At 42.1% G+C, this 18,150-nt stretch overlaps 1 protein-coding gene across 4 annotated transcripts; it reads right to left on the minus strand.

The window, feature by feature from the left end:
* Window positions 1–122: 122 nt before the first annotated feature.
* On the minus strand, window positions 123–17,688 carry st8sia5 (ST8 alpha-N-acetyl-neuraminide alpha-2,8-sialyltransferase 5). Of its 4 annotated transcripts, none has more exons than XM_063890351.1 (9): window positions 16,727–17,688; window positions 10,799–10,906; window positions 10,411–10,500; window positions 8,205–8,297; window positions 4,002–4,160; window positions 3,207–3,351; window positions 2,879–2,991; window positions 2,331–2,423; window positions 123–2,254 (listed from the first exon to the last, which is right to left on the minus strand). In XM_063890351.1, exons 1-9 carry the CDS (start codon window positions 16,870–16,872, stop codon window positions 1,792–1,794), a joined length of 1,410 nt encoding a protein of 469 aa, XP_063746421.1. In that variant the 5' UTR covers window positions 16,873–17,688; the 3' UTR covers window positions 123–1,791. The 4 variants fall into 4 exon arrangements, with proteins under 4 accessions (XP_063746421.1, XP_063746422.1, XP_063746423.1 ...); XM_063890352.1 differs by having other exon boundaries at window positions 4,002–4,088; window positions 16,727–17,686; XM_063890353.1 differs by lacking the exon at window positions 10,411–10,500 and having other exon boundaries at window positions 16,727–17,687.
* Window positions 17,689–18,150: the final 462 nt, after the last annotated feature.

Consider the following 18,150-nt stretch of genomic DNA (forward strand, 5'->3'; position numbering starts at 1 on the left):
GTACTTTGTGGCGCCAACAAGCAAAGCGTTGTGGCAAATATTTTAATGCATAATGATAAGCTCAGGTATTGCTGTGTGCTCCCATGCTATCCCCAATCACTCCAACGTACACACAGTAATCCTTAAAGTGAGAAAATCCATACAAGTTTATTTACAAACACAATACCAGTATAAAGAATGATCCAGAGTCGGTAAAGACTGTGTTTTATATATAACCTCCATTCAGTACACAGACCAGTTCCCTTCATTTCCATGCTTGATTCATTTGTGTCTGTGCAACAATTTTAGTGGTCGATCAAAAGCCAAAGCCATTATTTGGTGTTCACATTTACTCCTATCTCTTGTGCATAAACACACAACAAGTCTGCATATATGATGACAGGAATAACATAAATCTTATCAGCAATGATGTCAGCACAGCGTGAACAGAGGAGTGACAAAATATTATTTTACAGTCTTTGCAGCGTACAACAAAATAAAAAACCTACTCAGCTTCGGAGTGCTTCAATGCACACAGCTTTCTAGAGTGCAAACTAAGAGTTCACATTGCAAAGAGGGAGGTAAAATAAAAGTTATGAAAGTGTTGCAGCACTTCACAAAAAGGGCAGCAACCGTCTTCATTCGTGCATCTTTAATAATCAATAAAACTGCATCCACTATTTTACATTTCAACGAATCCATTCATCGTTCAGTGAAAAGTTTCTTCTCCGAAAGCACTGTGAGCTCCGCTGGAGGCTGAAGTGTAAACATATTTCAGTGATCATTGAAGCAGGCACACACAAAGCCAAGTATAGAGTAAAGTCATGCAGAGCATTACATGAGTATGAATGGTGTTTACAGGGAGTTCGCTGATTCCAAAACAAGCTGAGAACCGCACAGGAATTCCTATACCTTTATTAAAGAGTCCTAAATGTCCTTTGATTCAAGGGGAAAACTAAGATTTAGTTTAATTGAATGTATTTGTTGATAAGCAAAACACATGGGTGCGTTGCATATCGTATAGAGGGGTTTGTTATCTCATAAGGCAGCATGGCTTAAGACATGGATGACAACGCGAGGCGCTCGACGACATTATGGGGTTTAAAAATTGGACGGCCTTAAAATGTTTTGCTCAGATGGTGACATTTTAAAATATTGATCTGGCTTTTTTCCGAAAGCAGGATGAGCCAAAGAGGGGTGAGTAGCATCTCATCTCTTCTCACACTCCCTTTTAAACCAGAAATATCAGAGGAGGTTTTTTATTCGGAAGAAAGTAGACCTATGAAAACCGGCCGTTGAAAGTGTGTTTAAAACATTCACCTCTCTGGTGAATAGGAAATAGATTACAAAAGTAGACAACTGGATGTTACAATTAAACCGTTCTTCTTCTAGTTTTAGCTTTATATGAAGGTTCTGTTTTACACAAACACACAAAGCTGCCACACCCACAGTGTCCGGGATAAAGAGAGAAGAGGGGAGGGAATGGGGGGGGGCACAAAGACACCCACTGCGGCCCAGTTCAGCTTAAATACCTGTGGAAGTAGAAAACAACACCCCTGTACAGCGGAGCCACTAGAAAAACCTCACAGAAACAACATCACTATGAAGACCACTTTCACATTAAAACCAAACCCTATGGTTAAGAAAGTCAGAGATAACCGTAGTGATTGGATTAGGAAACAACTTAATACACATCGAAAAGAGAAGTATGTTGACGATTCAAGCAAGCAACCTTCACTGTCGTGGAATAAGTGAGAGCGAGGACGCTCTGAAGGCCGAGGAAGTAGTGTCTTAGTGACTGAGAGTGGAGGATCACGTGCACGGCCCTGTGTGTACGTTGACTATCCCACGAGTGTGCATGTGAATAAAGTTGAAAATCTCGTGCGGCATGGCGTGGAAGCCTGGCCTCGGCTTGACGTTGTCGTAGTAATGGTGAGTGATGAAGATGCCCGCGGGGTTCATGGGAAAGGCCCAGAAACCGTAGAGGTGGACCTCCTCGCACATCTCCATGGCGGCGGTGACGAGCATCAGGCCGCTGCTGACGCGTTTGGCTCGGACGCCTTGCACCGCCCAGAAGCGCTGCACGTTCAGCAGGTACTGCGGGTGGAAGAAGAACACGCCCCTCTGGGAGTCAAAGTCGTCCAGCATGTACTTGACCCTGAACGACACGTCGGTGTTGCGGGTGTTGTAGAAAGCGGGAAGCACCACCGAGGAGTTCTCGTAGTTCTGCAGGACTTCGTAGAACGGTCGCCGCCATTTCTCCAGCTTCTGGAATCTGCAGAGGAAGTCAAATTGTCAGGTGGTGTGACAAAGAAAGGCATGATTCTTCCTCTGACCCGTATGCACAGTACCTCTCAGTGATAATGCTCGGGTTTATTGTCACCAGATCTGTTTTAGTGCCAACATCAGCTGAGTACTTCTCGTTGATGGGTGGGATGTTGCACCTGCAAGAAGAATGCACAAATCCACTGATACAGGAGTTTAAATGCGTTTGATCTGACTCTACACAGACTAGGCATGCTGGTGAGATGCACAATAAATCATATAACAGCTGTGTGATCAAGAGCTTGGCTTCTATGATAAATCAAATCAATGACACTTTAGCGACTTTAACTGGACGTGAAAAGCATTGAAGTGAGTCAGGTTGGGTAGAGCTGTGTTAAAGCCACCATTTTTACATTTAAAACCCTTTGACATCATTTCCATTTTAACACAAACAGAGCCTGGGAGTGGCTCGAGATAACAAATAAATATCACTGCCAATGTGCTTAATTCATGCCCCCAAATATCAAAATGTGTGACCAATTTGGTTCAAATGAAGCCTGCTTTGGTCTGCAAGCAGGGTTTCAAACTCACTCAGTAATAAATAACCAACACTGAAGGATTATAAGCTGAATACCTAAAAACAAAATCTGCTGAGTCGATTTCCTTTCCACATTTGCTGTTCTTGATGATGCCGCCATTTCCAATGACAGCACACTTCTTGTACTGTGATTTGGAATATGGCATATCCTGGATGGAGACACAATGTGTTATCACCAGACAAAGGGTACAATTACAGAAGCAGATAAGTGGAAACGTATAGCAGTAATGGTGAGAGGTAAAAGTCCTGCCTTTAGATGCTACCTAAGACAAATTACAACCAGGATAATGTACTTTATTCACATGCAGAAATGTCTGCAATAATCCACATAGTGCTGTTAACCATGCACAGGTGGTGAACTCACATCTGGGAACATCTTGAAGACCTCTGCGGTGATGGGCAGGATCCCACTGGTGTCCACCTCGTACCGCAGCTTGGTTCCTGCAGGAGTGTTCCTCTTGGTGGTGAACAGGAAGGAGGGAGCGTTACAGCAGCGCGACAGAGACATCCTGCAGGCGAGAGGAGGAGGGGGAGTTTATTAGTAACACTTCAGGCCAGAACAAGACCAGAAACAGGCTAGTGTCGATGCTGGCTTTACCTCCTCATTTGTCTGCATGTGTGGAAATACAGGGCTTTCAAATGTGTAGATGACTAAAGGCAGAAGTCTTAATCTCATTTCACAAAATTAGGGGAATATTTTAGGTTAAATATGTTAAAATGCTATATATGAACAACCACAGATTAGGTTTGTTTGCTATAAAGTCATTTACAGATGAAAGAATGTACAGCAGGTTATACAACATAATATACCCTTATTTCATCTTGTTTATTAGCACTTATTTGAGGGGTAAGTCCCTCAGTGATAACATCATTTAAAGCAATACTTCCCCCACAAAATGAACAATTGCATATCAATTTCTTACCCTGTGTCACCTTGAATTCCTCGCTGAATGAGGACTAAAGATATTACTGCTTATTCTCCATGCAAGAAAAACTAGTGTTCTTCAAGAGTTCAAGGTAACGCCGGGTGAGAAAGTGAAGTATTCCTTCAAATGCATTTTAAAAAACTGCTGAGAAAAGCGAGAACAAATGTGCAAAGTGCGTACCCAGAGGAAATGAAACCTCTCTTTTTAAAGTACATCTCTAAAGTGACTCTTACTTGAAGTTGCTGGTCTCCTCCTTGCTCTGCGCCCACCTACACACCTGCAGGTTCCTCCACCTCTCAAACAGCTCTGAGGTTTTGACCCTGGCAGACAGGCAGAGAGACTTGTGGAATGAGGAAGGATACCCATGGCCATGTATTTTCCGATTAATGTTTCTACAGGGGCAGTAAATTGAAGAAACAACATAAAAAAGACTCAAATAGACACATGGGGGGGATGGGGGGGATGTCATGCCGTGCAACCCTAGGTTTAAATAAAGGAGATTATTTTAGCTCCTTTGCTACACGTTAAAATGCACTGTTTCACAAAATGAAATGCAGTTAAAGCCTGATCATTGCTAAAGGATCCAGACAGCTCATAGAGTCCCGCTGTGAACCTGGACATGTAATAGAAACTGCTGGATGCTAACTTGCATATGTTTGGCAATTAGCATAGGTTGTGTCAATTAGCGTATGCAGACAATAGCGTAAAAAAGGCTTTGCTGATTTAGACAATTTTGGAGAGGTTTAGGAGGATATTGAATCCATTTCTGACATTTTAAGGCTCAGATATTGCAGTTTTAACCAGAAAGTGGCCATATGTGTACCTTCAGTGGACTGAATATGACTATTTTGGGTTGATTATAAAGTCTTAGGGACTCAAAACTGCCTTTTTTTATCCTTAAAATGTCAGAAATTGGTTCGACATCTTCAATATTCCTCAAGAACGACTCCAGGATTGTCCAAATTGACCAGGCCGTTAATGATCTTATGCCATTTGTGCTAATTGCCCAACGTATGCAGGTTAGCATCCGACAGTCTCTCTGAGCTGGAGACCTTGCTATACATTTCTACCATAAAGCTTCAGGCTACATTTCCGGGTTCACACTGCCAGAAGGTACTATAATACAAGGCCAGGCTTCACACAGCAGGTCTGTTAATAGCTGTCCTTGGACTGACTCTTCCCCTGAGGTTATGGGATGTGATTTGCTCGGGGAGGCCGGGCGGCACCATTAAACTGCTCTTTCTGGCAGAGTGACGGCAGCTATTCACTGCCTCGCGGCCCTCCATCAAGCACCCAGAATGCATCTGACATTAAAGTCCTGGCAGCCGGAGGGACACGCACAAAAGGTCACTGGACAATGTTCACATTCATACCAGAGGAAACGCGGCTGCTCGAATTGCAGCCAGCGCCGCGCGGCTCATTGAATCTGGGCATCAGTCTGCTCCATAATGTGATAATTATTTATAGAGTGCTGCAGGAAAGCTGGCACTAGAAGAGGGACATCTATCAGCTGTAAAGTGCTGGGGATGAAATCATGTCATGTGACACGATTTAACCGTCGTTAATGTGAGGAGAGGGGAATTCAGTGTTTGCTGTTTATTAGATAATCTCTGCCAGTTGATCACTAACGATTATTGAAGTGTGAAATCGTATTCTTACACTCAAGAACTGTCAAATTCATTTGCAGTCTCCACATCGGTTCAGATTACACTCATCTGGGAGTAATTTAGCTGAAATGCTGCCTTTTAGGTTAATGGAAAATGCTCTTATTGAAGATGAGAATCGACGGACTAGACCAGAATGTTTGCTTCATAATCTGCGTTAAAATCCCATTAAGAAACCTTTCCCTTTTTGGTCGGTAATTACTGTCATGGTTAGCTTGTTAGCATGTTAGCATAGAGCTGTCTTTTTGAACACGTCAACATTGACTCATAGATACAGTGGGGCAAAAAAGTATTTAGTCAGCCACCAATTGTGCAAGTTCTCCCATTTAAAAAGATGACAGAGGCCTGTAATTCTTATCATAGGTATACCTCAACTATGAGAGACAGAATGAGAAAAAAAAATCCAGAAAATCACATTGTAGGATTTTTAAAGAATTTATTTTCAAATGATTGTGGAAAATAAGTATTTGGTCAATAACAAAAGTTCATCTCAATACTTTGTTATATACACTTTGTTGGCAATGACAGAGGTCAAACGTTTTCTGTAAGTCTTCACAAGGTTTCCACACTGTTGCTGGTATTTGGGCCCATTCCTCCATGCAGATCTCCTCTAAAGCAGTGATGTTTTGGGGCTGTCGCTGGGCAACACAGACTTTCAACTCCCTCCAAAGATTTTCTATGGGGTTGAGATCTGGAGACTGGCTAGGCCGCTCCAGGACCTTGAAATGCTTCTTACGAAGCCACTCCTTCGTTGCCCTGGCGGTGTGTTTGGGATCATTGTCATGCTGAAAGACCCAGCCACGCTTCATCTTCAGTGCCCTTGCTGATGGAAGGAGGTTTTCACTCAAAATCTCACGATACATGGCCCCATTCATTCTTTCCTTTACACGGATCAGTCGTCCTGGTCCCTTTGCAGAAAAACAGCCCCAAAGCATGATGTTTCCACCCCCATGCTTCACAGTAGGTATGGTGTTCTTTGGATGCAACTCTGCATTCTTTCTCCTCCAAACACGACCAGTTGAGGTTTTACCAAAAAGTTCTATTTTGGTTTCATCTGACCATATGACATTCTCCCAATCCTCTTCTGGATCATCCAAATGCCCTCTAGCAAACTTCAGACGGGCCTGGACATGTACTGGCTTAAGCAGGGGGACACGTCTGGAACTGCAGGATTTAAGTCCCTGGCGGCGTAGTGTGTTACTGATGGTAGCCTCTGTTACTTTGGTCCCAGCTCTCTGCAGGTCATTCACTAGGTCCCCCCGTGTGGTTCTGGGATTTTTGCTCACCGTTCTTGTGATCATTTTGACCCCACGGGGTGAGATCTTGCGTGGAGCCCCAGATCGAGGGAGATTAGCAGTGGTCTTGTATGTCTTCCATTTTCTAATAATTGCTCCCACAGGTGATTTCGTCACACCAAGCTGCTTACCTATTGCACATTCAGTTTTCCCAGCCTGGTGCAGGTCTACAATTTAGTCTCTGGTCTCCTTTGACAGCTCTTTGGTCTTGGCCATAGTGGAGTTTGGAGTATGACTGTTTGAGGTTGTGGACAGGTGTCTTTTATACTGATAACGAGTTCAAAAAGGTGCCATTAATACAGGTAACGAGTGGAGGACAGAGGAGCCTCTTAAAGAAGAAGTTACAGGTCTGTGAGAGCCAGAAATCTTGCTTGTTTGTAGGTGACCAAATACTTATTTTACCGAGGAATTTACAATTAATTCATTAAAAATCCTACAATGTGATTTCCTGGATTTTTTTTTCTCATTCTGTCTCTCATAGTTGAGGTATACCTATGATAAACATTACAGGCCTCTCTCATCTTTTTAAATGGGAGAACTTGCACAATTGGTGGCTGACTAAATACTTTTTTGCCCCACTGTATGTGTCATTGAGTCGAAGTAGACATCGATTGTAAAAGAGGACTGGTTGTTATTAAATCCCAGATATCTAAAATGAACCGGTGAATGATCAGCGTTCAGAATATTATGTTGAAAATGACATTCTTAAATTGCTGCTGGTCCTAATTACTCTGTTCCCTAATGAGTTGAAATTATAACTGGTCAAAAAGCAATTGCTGATATCTATAATTGCTATTCCTGCTCCTTAACGAGGATAATTGCGCGGCTCTTTATTCTCTATAGTGACCCCCTCCCCACAGAATGAACTATAAAAACGATGACATACTAAAGAGTCACACTCCTCACGATACAGACAACGTTTAACAACATCTCATACGGTAACACACACACAATATATTCGCCTGCTATTTAAGCAGGTTAGTGGCAGTTTATATTCCCTGGAAATTAAAGTATATTCAGGAATTTCTGCATAAAAAATGAACCATCAGGTTTCTGACAGTTGCTCCATTATGGAATAAAATATATACATTTAGAAAAAAAGACACTACATTAATACATCTGAATATAAGAAAGGAGGTAAGAATATGAACACATATATATAATAAAATATAAGTAAATAAATGGTGTTAAATATTTAAAGAAACATAAAAAGTTCAAATAAAAATTTGCCAAAAAAAATAAAAATGAGTAAAACTATTTTTAAATACTTTTTTAAAAATGAAATAGAATAGAAAATGTATATAAATGTAGGAAATAGATGTAACCTTTCCCAAAACTATATAAAATTAAACAAATTTAGCCGGATCTGCTGAAAATAACACGTCGGCGGTGTTGAATGTCCTCCCTACAGGAGTCAGCTGGTCGCCTAAGGGAGGGAAGATGTTATTTTTGTCACCTTCACACGATGAACACTCACATTGTCAGGACTTTGACGTCCATGATCTCCTGTCTGAGCTCCCTGCATGCAGTGGAGTTGAATTCATATGAACCATCGTAGCTTTCCAGATACCTGGAGGGATAAACAACGTCATCGTGGGCCTACACCTCTGCACACACAAGACAATCAACAGAGCTAACAGAAATGCAAAATATATACAGAAGGATAGCTGTACTTCTAAATGTCTATGAAATACTTGACTATCAGTGTGGCATTGTGGGATGGCAGATGACAGAAGTGATGCAGCTGGTTTAAGGCGTCACATAAAGTTAACTTTTCTGCACACTTGCACCAGATTACATCTTAGTCTAAACCAAAAACTGCAGAGAAATAACACCTCTCATATTTTTACTTGTCTTATTAGTTATGGTGCATGATTTATTGATACCATGGGATTTAAATGGGATTAAATGCTGCGTTTTAGTCGAGAATTGAAGCAGAAATTAATCTGAAAGGGGGAAAGGAGCTGATTGCGGTGCTTAGATTTGTTAAAATGGAGGATTAAATAATAGCAGGGTATAGTTTCTGGTGGATATAAGCCAGTGTGTGTGTGTGTGTATGAAGCAGTACATTTACTGCCATTTTATCAGTCAATTATGCTGGAAATGTTGCATATACTGTGCACATAAATATATGAAAACAGATGTTCATGGAAACTGGTAACCATATAGGGAGTCATTATTATTTAAGCATCTAATTAATTAATGAACTGTTATTTAATAGCAATGGCAACACCTTTAATGTCTTCAATATGGTGTTGTTTCAGTGGAAGTTGAAGGGATTTATACTTGGTGCTTTACGTAGGGTTTAAGCAGGAGATCAAATAATAGATTTAATTTAATACTGACTAAATTTAGGCTTAAATCAGGCATTAAAACACAGTTCTGATCCACGTTGCTCTGCAGAAACGAGCAGAATGTGCAAAAATAATGTAATCAATAGTTTCTCCTCCGAAGAGTTTCTCCAGACCTGATCTATAGTTTTCCTTTTAGGTTTGGGCAGAGGGCCACAGGAACATCCTTCAATAACCCTATTTTAAGAAACCTAAATAAAGATATTGATCCGTAAATCTAATTTGACTTTTCTTTTTAACCTTTGTTTAAATCAGTCCTTTCTACATCAGTCAGAGTGCAGAAAACAAACCCTCTGAGGTTCATCTGGGATTATTGATGCAAGATTTGACTAATTACCTTCTGCTATGATGTGTTTATCCAAAGGGTCTTTAAAGCTTTATTGAATTTCATATATTAAGATTTAATGCACCCTGATTTTGGGGGATTTAATGCAACGAGTAACTGTAAGAATGGATGTTTCTTAAATATAATATATAAGATGAAGTGCAGCATTTTGGAATATGGATAATATTGCACAATATTACCTGTGGCTGTGGAGGTAAATGAGGAGCGAGTTATAAATCAAAGAACTTATAATAATAATTATAATAAAAGAACACAGTGAGCAATACAATGGAGGGATGCATTAAAGGAACAAGATGCATGGAACAATGAAACTGGTTGTCTACATCCACCTGATGATGCAGTGTATTTCTATGATCAATCCAACACTTGTTTTAGCTAAGATGATGAAACCTTTGCAAGTGTTCTCGGTTTGGGTCTAACAGCAAGACAGAATTTCATCTCGTGGCGTTTTAGGGGTCCAGAACCAATCCAGAAAGAGACAGAATCATTTACCAAGAGACAATTTGGAAGATTTGGACCTTTTTTTTTCTGCAAAAAATCTGGCACTTTTTCTGTGTTTTTGTTCCACGTATGGGGGGGGGGGGGTAAAAATCCAGGTTCGCAGAGAGAGACAATGCAGATGTGAGAAGGGGGAGATAGGGGGGAGCAGAGAGAAGTGTCCACACTATGTACATGGCATAAACACACGAGACACAGATTGAGAGCATTCGGAAGATGGGTGCTGGATGGCAAACAGACGTACGGAGGGGGAAGCCAAGTACATCAACAGGAGACCGTGGTGTGATTCAACCAGCTTCTGGGAGGTGGGGGGGGGGGGGGGGGGGGAGGTCGAGGTGGACGGGATCAGACAACATGCAAGAGCAAAATCTGAAGTGCAACCACCACTGAAAAAATATGAGAGTTTATACCTTTCAGAGTAATGAAAAAGAAAGAGGCATTCTTGGGTTTCTGTGAAAGTACTAAAAAATGCCTTCAGACTGTCCTACCTTTTTTTTTGTTTCTTCTTAATATCGGCTAGGCAGGGTGTGACTATTACGGAGATCTGTGAATCTGGCTGAAAATTCTGACGGAAACATCTGTCAACATGCAGACAGGTTAAGTTAGAGTTAAAAATGTGTTAATGGAGTCCACCCCCCTGCTAAATAAAACGTCCTACACCTGTAGATTAAAAAACATGTGTACATGTGCTGCAGCTACGGTCTATAGCATCTGAGAAGAAGCCCGGTCACACATGCAGGGCTGAAGCAGAACTACCATGTATTTGTTACTTAATTTCTCTCTCTCTCTCACTCACACACACACACACACACACTCTCTCTCTCTCCCTCACACACTCTCTTTCCACAGAGGTGTTGTGCACACTGGTGAAGATACCTTTTCCTTCCATTTCTGGCCGGCTTCAGAGATCCGTCATCCGAGAAATTAACGGGACCGGTCCAATTTCCTGTCTCGTCCCCTTTGAGTCGGTTAAACTGTTGCGCACTAGTAAGAAAATAAGTTTATTTGGGGTTTGTTGGTTCCTTAGCTGTGCAAAAAAAGTGCAACAAAAAAAAACATACCAACCACGCCCACACTTTCTTAAATACACACACACACACACACACACACACACACACACACACACACACACACATATGAGAGGGACCAGCTTTTTGGCTCAAGAACACAAGTTACAGTGTGACACCAAACATGGGTAGAATGGGTGTTCTGTTCATGACGTCATGGTTTCAATGGTTCGCTACGCTAGCTGTGATCCAAGCACTCACACTGAGCTCTGCGGTCCTGCAGGAGTGTTTGGACATCACAGGGTCTCACAGACTTTCTACGAGGCTTTTCTTGAACACTTTTCTGCAGAACATACTTTTTTTTATCCCCAGTTAAGGACAACTATGTCAAATATGTGGCTGCATAAAATCTCCCTTTACCCATCACAGGGAATATATCACGAGGACATCTTTCACTTCTTCCTCACTGTACAGAGATGAGGAGCATCATTAACATCAGGGAATAATGTTAGGAAGTGGTGTTTGCAGCCCCTACAATATGGAGATGTATTGTAGGTTAAACTGAGTGTTTGTGGGGTTTGGACGGACTTAACAAGACATTTAAATCCAACTACTTGGACTTTCAGAAACTGGGATGGATATTTTTCACTATTTTGGAACAACCAATTATTGGGTAATTCAGTAAATCACGAGTTGTGTGAGTTGGTTATTCCACAAAGACTCTGGATGTCTAAATAACCCTCATTATAATCAAGAAAGATGTCACCTAGTGAAATGGCTCGGCACATTTCTGTAGTTTTTGTAATTTTTGGGATATCAGGCTTTGGAAACACCTGGGTTTGTTGAAGACCATTTAAAAATCTGCTTTACATATTAAAGGTTGGGCATTTCACTGCAGTTGTGAACAGACTCATATTGCCAGCTGATTATTATGCAAGTTTTCATGTGTGACTCATTTCTGAGAGGGCTCAGTAGGCGTTGTGCTGAATCCAGAGAGCCTTTCTGGGGGCATTATGTGATTGAGCGCTCATTATTCTGGCACTCATGACAATACTAAAATCTGCAGGCGCATATTCTCAGTGCCACTTAACCTCCTCAACGACACTCTGCAAACAGCTGCGCCCACGAGAGTCAGAGATGTGTCTGTGCCTCGCTTTAGGGTGTGAAGACGACATCTGTTTCTACAGAAAAGCGAATCAAACCCGCATGATTTATATAAGCATGCATCTTAGAAGTATTCTGCTCATTTCAAGGTTTCATATCAGTATGTAGAGTCTCTACTTTAAAGAGTCCTCTCCTGCTGATGTTCAGGTGTATATCAGTATGTAGGGTCTCTACTTTAAAGAGTCCTCTCCTGCTGATGTTCAGGTGTATATCAGTATGTAGAGTCTCTACTTTAAAGAGTCCTCTCCTGCTGATGTTCAGGTGTATATCAGTATGTAGTGTCTCTACTTTAAAGAGTCCTCTCCTGCTGATGTTCAGGTGTATATCAGTATGTAGTGTCTCTACTTTAAAGAGTCCTCTCCTGCTGATGTTCAGGTGTATATCAGTATGTAGTGTCTCTACTTTAAAGAGTCCTCTCCTGCTGATGTTCAGGTGTATATCAGTATGTAGTGTCTCTACTTTAAAGAGTCCTCTCCTGCTGATGTTCAGGTGTATATCAGTATGTAGAGTCTCTACTTTAAAGAGTCCTCTCCTGCTGATGTTCAGGTGTATATCAGTATGTAGCGTCTCTACTTTAAAGAGTCATCTCCTGCTGATGTTCAGGTGTATATCAGTATGTAGAGTCTCTACTTTAAAGAGTCCTCTCCTGCTGATGTTCAGGTGTATATCAGTATGTAGTCTCTACTTTAAAGAGTCCTCTCCTGCTGATGTTCAGGTGTATATCAGTATGTAGAGTCTCTACTTTAAAGAGTCCTCTCCTGCTGATGTTCAGGTGTATATCAGTATGTAGTCTCTACTTTAAAGAGTCCTCTCCTGCTGATGTTCAGGTGTATATCAGTATGTAGTGTCTCTACTTTAAAGAGTCCTCTCCTGCTGATGTTCAGGTGTATATCAGTATGTAGCGTCTCTACTTTAAAGAGTCCTCTCCTGCTGATGTTCAGGTGTATATCAGTATGTAGAGTCTCTACTTTAAAGAGTCCTCTCCTGCTGATGTTCAGGTGTATATCAGTATGTATTGTCTCTACTTTAAAGAGTCCTCTCCTGCTGATGTTCAGGTGTATATCAGTATGTAGAGTCTCTACTTTAAAGAGTCCTCTCCTGTTGATGTTCAGGTGTATATCAGTATGTAGAGTCTCTACTTTAAAGAGTGCTCTCCTCCAGAATGCTCTTTAATTGTTCTCATACTTCCTGTGCTGCAGCAACTCTTTTCACCCTCTGTCTGAAACCAGAGCCCAGTCGGCTCTGATTGGATGCACTAAAACCTTTCCATCACACTACAGGAAAGGGAAAGAGCATTATAGGGCCCCTTCTATCATCACCAAAACACTACTCCCATAAAGCTTGACTCGATCAGTAACACATAAACTGATATTTCCTAATCTTGTGGCCACGGATCAAACCTTAATCAATCTCATGTGCCTTCCACTGACACACAGATCAATCCACTGTCTTCGACGCAGACATCAAGAGAGACCATTTATCTCCTGTGACTCAATTATGAGCACAGTTCAGACACTAAACAACAAGCGCAGAGTCGCTCTGTGGAGCTAATGTGTTCTGATTCTGCCCCCGAGCCTCGTTAATGGGACTTGAAAGCAGGAAGGACGATTGGATTTAGTGACTTGGCTGCTTCTAAAGGTATGCCTGGCACCTTGACAGTCTGGTGCCCATTTAATAACCCAGGGGTATTTCCCGTAAAAACCAAGGGCTCCTTAAGGTGCTCACCTGACTGTCTTTATGAGAATAGGAAATGTAACGCGGTTGTTTTGGACGTGTGCTTCTCTCTGTGTCTTTTTTTTAGTTGACTGGGATCGTTACTCCGGTGCTGCATCTTATAAATTATGAACGTGCTGCATTGTGCTAAATCTATATATACAGCTCTTAAAATAACAGAAGAGGTAGCTCAGAATAGTGAAGATACAGCCAAAATACATAATGCATCAAGAAGGGTTCACAATATAAAGGCACAGCTACACAATTTGACTGAAAAGACAAAAGTAATGGTAATCATTTAGGGATAAGATGTCAAATAGTTGCTGGTTTCTGCTTTTTTTCTGCAGGATTTTCTGCTTTGGTTTTTTTTGTTTTTAGATTTGGACTGATGGACAGATGGGCTAGCATTTCAAAGGTGTCTCCTTGACTTCTGTAATAACTGTGAGGGGCATTTTAAACCTTTTTTCCGTCTGTTTTTATAGATATAACATGATATCAGACTCACCAGTTGCAAATCCACTCCTTTTGTTGGATGGTTACAAACCAACGTGATGCAGGCCAGGGACTTTGATCTTCATTTGCAGAAGTGTGTCACTCACAGGCGTCATTTAATAAGCTTTCCTCTGAACTTAAAGTAAGAGAAGGCCGACATCGAGCTGATTCATGTGACTCTGTGTTCACGATGTTCATCTCTTAGTTTGAGCGCCTTAAGAGGATTGCCCTTTGCCCTTCGGTCACGTAAAGTGAGCTGGTCGTGTAAGTTTAATGAAACGTTTAGCTTTCCTTCAATCTTAGCTTCTCCGCTCCAGATTACGGTCATTTACAAAAGATGTTTTCTAGCTTTCCTTCAATCTAAACATCCACATGTCTCCTCTGCAGCCGTCTTTTAAAATGACAGTGATTTGCAAAGATGTTTTTACTGTGATTCCCTGAAAATACCAGCCAGTACTTTAGCAGGGACGGAGGCTGGGTGTGGTTCGACACACACACTTGTCTGCTGCATTCAGACTTAAAAACAGGATATCTTGGTCTCTGTTGCATCACTTTTTGTAGTGAATTCATAAGAGGAGGCCATTTGGTGCAGGTGATTCACACTCCTCACATCCTGGGGAGGTTGTCACTGATTTTAGGGATCTGAGGGGCATCATATGTTCAAAGCCTAGTAGATCAAACCTCTTCAAGGCTTCGGAATTGTAAATGAAGGTGTCCATATTTGACCTGTTTGATAAAAAATCCAGTTGAAAGACAGAACTGTTTTAGTTCTCTCCAGTGCATTGGTTCTTATTAGACATAAACATAGCCTTTACACATTTATTCAACCTCATTTCTAAGATTGTAGATAATTAAATAGATGTGCTACCTTCAGCCTTACACAGTAAATTACCCTAACAGAGTGAATGCTATTGACTGATTTGGATGATTTTGGTAAATTATCTTCAGCTCCAGGACTGCAAATGATGGGTTTGAGTCATCATGATGAAGGTAAATGTGTGATGGTAAAACGCTGCGGCTCTTTGCTGTATTTAAGTCTTTGTTTTGGGTGTGGTCGCAGTCATGAGGTGGGCTGTTTTTTTGGGTTGTTTACGCTTGAAGAGATGTCGTAAGATGACGTCTTCTCCCTCTCTCTTTCTCTCTCTGCATCACACACAGACACACACACACATACACACACACACACACACACACACACACACACACACACACACACACACATTTCCCCTACTCCCTCTCAGTCTCTCACTCGTCTCCTTCCTCTCTCTCTCCCCCACTTGCATTATTGTGTGTGTGTGTGTGTGTGTGTGTGTGTGTGTGTGTGTGTGTGTGTGTGTGTGTGTGTGTGTGTGTGTGTGTGTGTGTGTGTGTGTGTGTGTGTGTGTGTGTGTGTGTGTGTGTGTGTGTGTGTGTGTGTGTGCAGACAGACGGTAGCAAAATGGCTGCTGCTGCATGAGCCTGAAAGGTGTGTGTGTGTGTGTGTGTGTGGTGTGTGTGTGTGTGTGTCTGAATTCATGCATCTCACCGCAGTGGTGGGGATGCCATGAATCCACATTGAGTACCAGCCCTGCAGGGTGGTGAGGGGAAGGGTTTTAGCTGTGGGGGGGGGGGGTTAGCTTTCAGATTGCAGCACATATATGTTTTGCTTTAACATATATGTGCTGTAAAATATCTGGAGGTGGGGGGTCAAGTTTTGCACATTTTGTTTCATTTCCTGTAAGCCACCTATAGATGAAGCATCCCGGCTTCTCAGCATCTGCTCGTCTCACACTGAAATGTGTCTCGGAGTGTGTGAAGGAGAGGGATTCATTGGTGTTCAGTGCAAAGAGGGGACCGGCTCGACCACCCAGATCCGCTGATGCAGAGCTATTATAAAACATGGCTCTGCAGTGGCTGCCTGCAGACTGCTGACATGATTTATTCAACAGGGACCAATAAGATATACACATCATCTTCCTCATGTCTGTACTCATCATCATCATCGGCTGCAAAAGCTTCCAGCTGCTTTAGTATTATAACCTAAGATGTAGGCTACGACCAGTCAAGAAGGCTGAAATCAAATAAAGATCTTTGGAGGGGGGGGGGGGTAAGAAAAGAAAGAGGAAACATTACCATACACAGCTGCAGGAGCTCTGTGTATGGCATGAATGTGATGCTTCGCTTTCAGAAAATATCAACAAAATAAATCCAATGGTTTCTAAATGCTACTGGGAAAAAAAGATGGATGGTTAATTGCGTTTGTTCTTTCCAGCCATGAAAGCTTATTTCCCCCATGCTGTCCAGACAGACTACTCCCATATATACCATCTGTAATGTTATCAATCATTATGTAAGTCAGTCAGTCATTAAGAAGGCTATGAATGCATGCTTTTCTTTAAATCCTTACAGTGTAAACAGCGAGGCCTTACTGAACGCAGATGACACTTACCTCTTGATGTAGTTTTTCCCATAGAGGATCTGCTGCAACAGCGTGACAAGTCCAAATGCGCAAATGAATATAAAACAAAGAGACCTATTGCCGAGAATGTCTTTACCCGACGAAGGGTCGGCGTATCCCATTCTTCGGCGCAGCATCCGGGGCTGACGGTGACACCCGGTTCGGTGTCTGTCTCCGCTGCATTCAGGACCGGGGACCAGGACAGCACATTGTCCAGCACCTTCTCTCAGGCTACTTCACATGCATCACTGCTGTTGGATGATATGCATCGCAGTGTTTCGATATCAAACCAATCTGTGTCCGATGTGTTGTCTGTAATAAGGTTCAAAAACATGAGACGGTCCGCAGGGAGGTCTGGCTTTCTGCTTGCGACGAGGTGCAGTGAGCAATTAACGCAGATTATCCAAAAAAAAGGTTAATTCTCTATGAATTCCCTAAATTGCGAAGTGCATCGATGCAAAGAGTGAATTATTTTCATTAGATTACTGATGCAGTCGTGTAACATCCAGACAGCACATTGCCTCAGGCTGCTTCACTGCTCCTGCACCGCAGCACCGCAGTTGAAGGAAACGCATACAAATATTGATGTCAAACGGATCCGAGTCCAAATGTATAAAAAAATAATGATTATCTTCGTTTGTTTTGAATGAAAAAGGTGTACAAATATGAAACGATCCGCAGGAGATTACTGTTGTGTGTCGCTATCGATGAGGTGCAGATGCTCTGTTGGTGCAATCAATGCAGATTATCCACAAAGAAGGGTATTTTTCTACAATGAATCCTCTAAAATTGCGAAAAGCATCGACGCAGAGCGCGATTTCTCGTCATTAGGTGCGATCTGCGACAGAATAAAAAAACACATCGTCCATGCCTCGTCTCAAATCTGAGCAAAGCTGCGTGACTGAAATGTGGAAGCAGCAGGACCAGGATGCGCCTTTTCTCCACCAGCCGGGGGCGCGCCTCATTCAGATGCTCCTCACTCAGCCACAACCCAAGGTCATCATGTTCTCCTTTACACACACCTGGGCTCTGAGAATACACACACACCTGGCCCACTTGACCTCCTTACGCTGGTCCAAATGTACCAGTCACTGAAACTGTGTCACCTCAGCTCAAATTAGATTCCATGCTAAACCATTGCGCGTGCTTTTTCCTCTTCCTCTAGCTGGTTTGATGTCTCAGCATTTGTCTATTTTCTGTATGCATGATTACATTCTGCACAATGGCTTTAATTCAGTGTCTGTTTTACGGTCTTGTCAGCAGCAGTGTTGAAAGCTTAACCTCACAGCTGCTGCTCCTTAAAAGCCAAAGTCCTGGCAGAAGTCTGGAAACTGAATTAGTGCTATTGATCTCTGCCAGTGTTGACTCTGACAGCTGGTTTAATGTGTCATCAAAATCCATCCACCTGTTTCAGC

Source organism: Eleginops maclovinus, chromosome 8 (genome assembly GCF_036324505.1).
Source record: "Eleginops maclovinus isolate JMC-PN-2008 ecotype Puerto Natales chromosome 8, JC_Emac_rtc_rv5, whole genome shotgun sequence".
NCBI lineage: Eukaryota > Metazoa > Chordata > Actinopteri > Perciformes > Eleginopidae > Eleginops > Eleginops maclovinus.

Coding starts and splice junctions, on each gene's coding strand:
- st8sia5 (XM_063890351.1), bottom strand. CDS start 16,872: ATGCTGCGCCGAAGAATGGGATACGCCGACCCTTCGTCGGGTAAAGAC. Junction 4,161..8,204: donor GACGTCAAAGTCCTGACAAT/GTGAGTGTTCAT, acceptor CTGCCCCTGTAG/AAACATTAATCGGAAAATAC. Junction 3,352..4,001: donor GAGGAGACCAGCAACTTCAA/GTAAGAGTCACT, acceptor TCTCGCCTGCAG/GATGTCTCTGTCGCGCTGCT.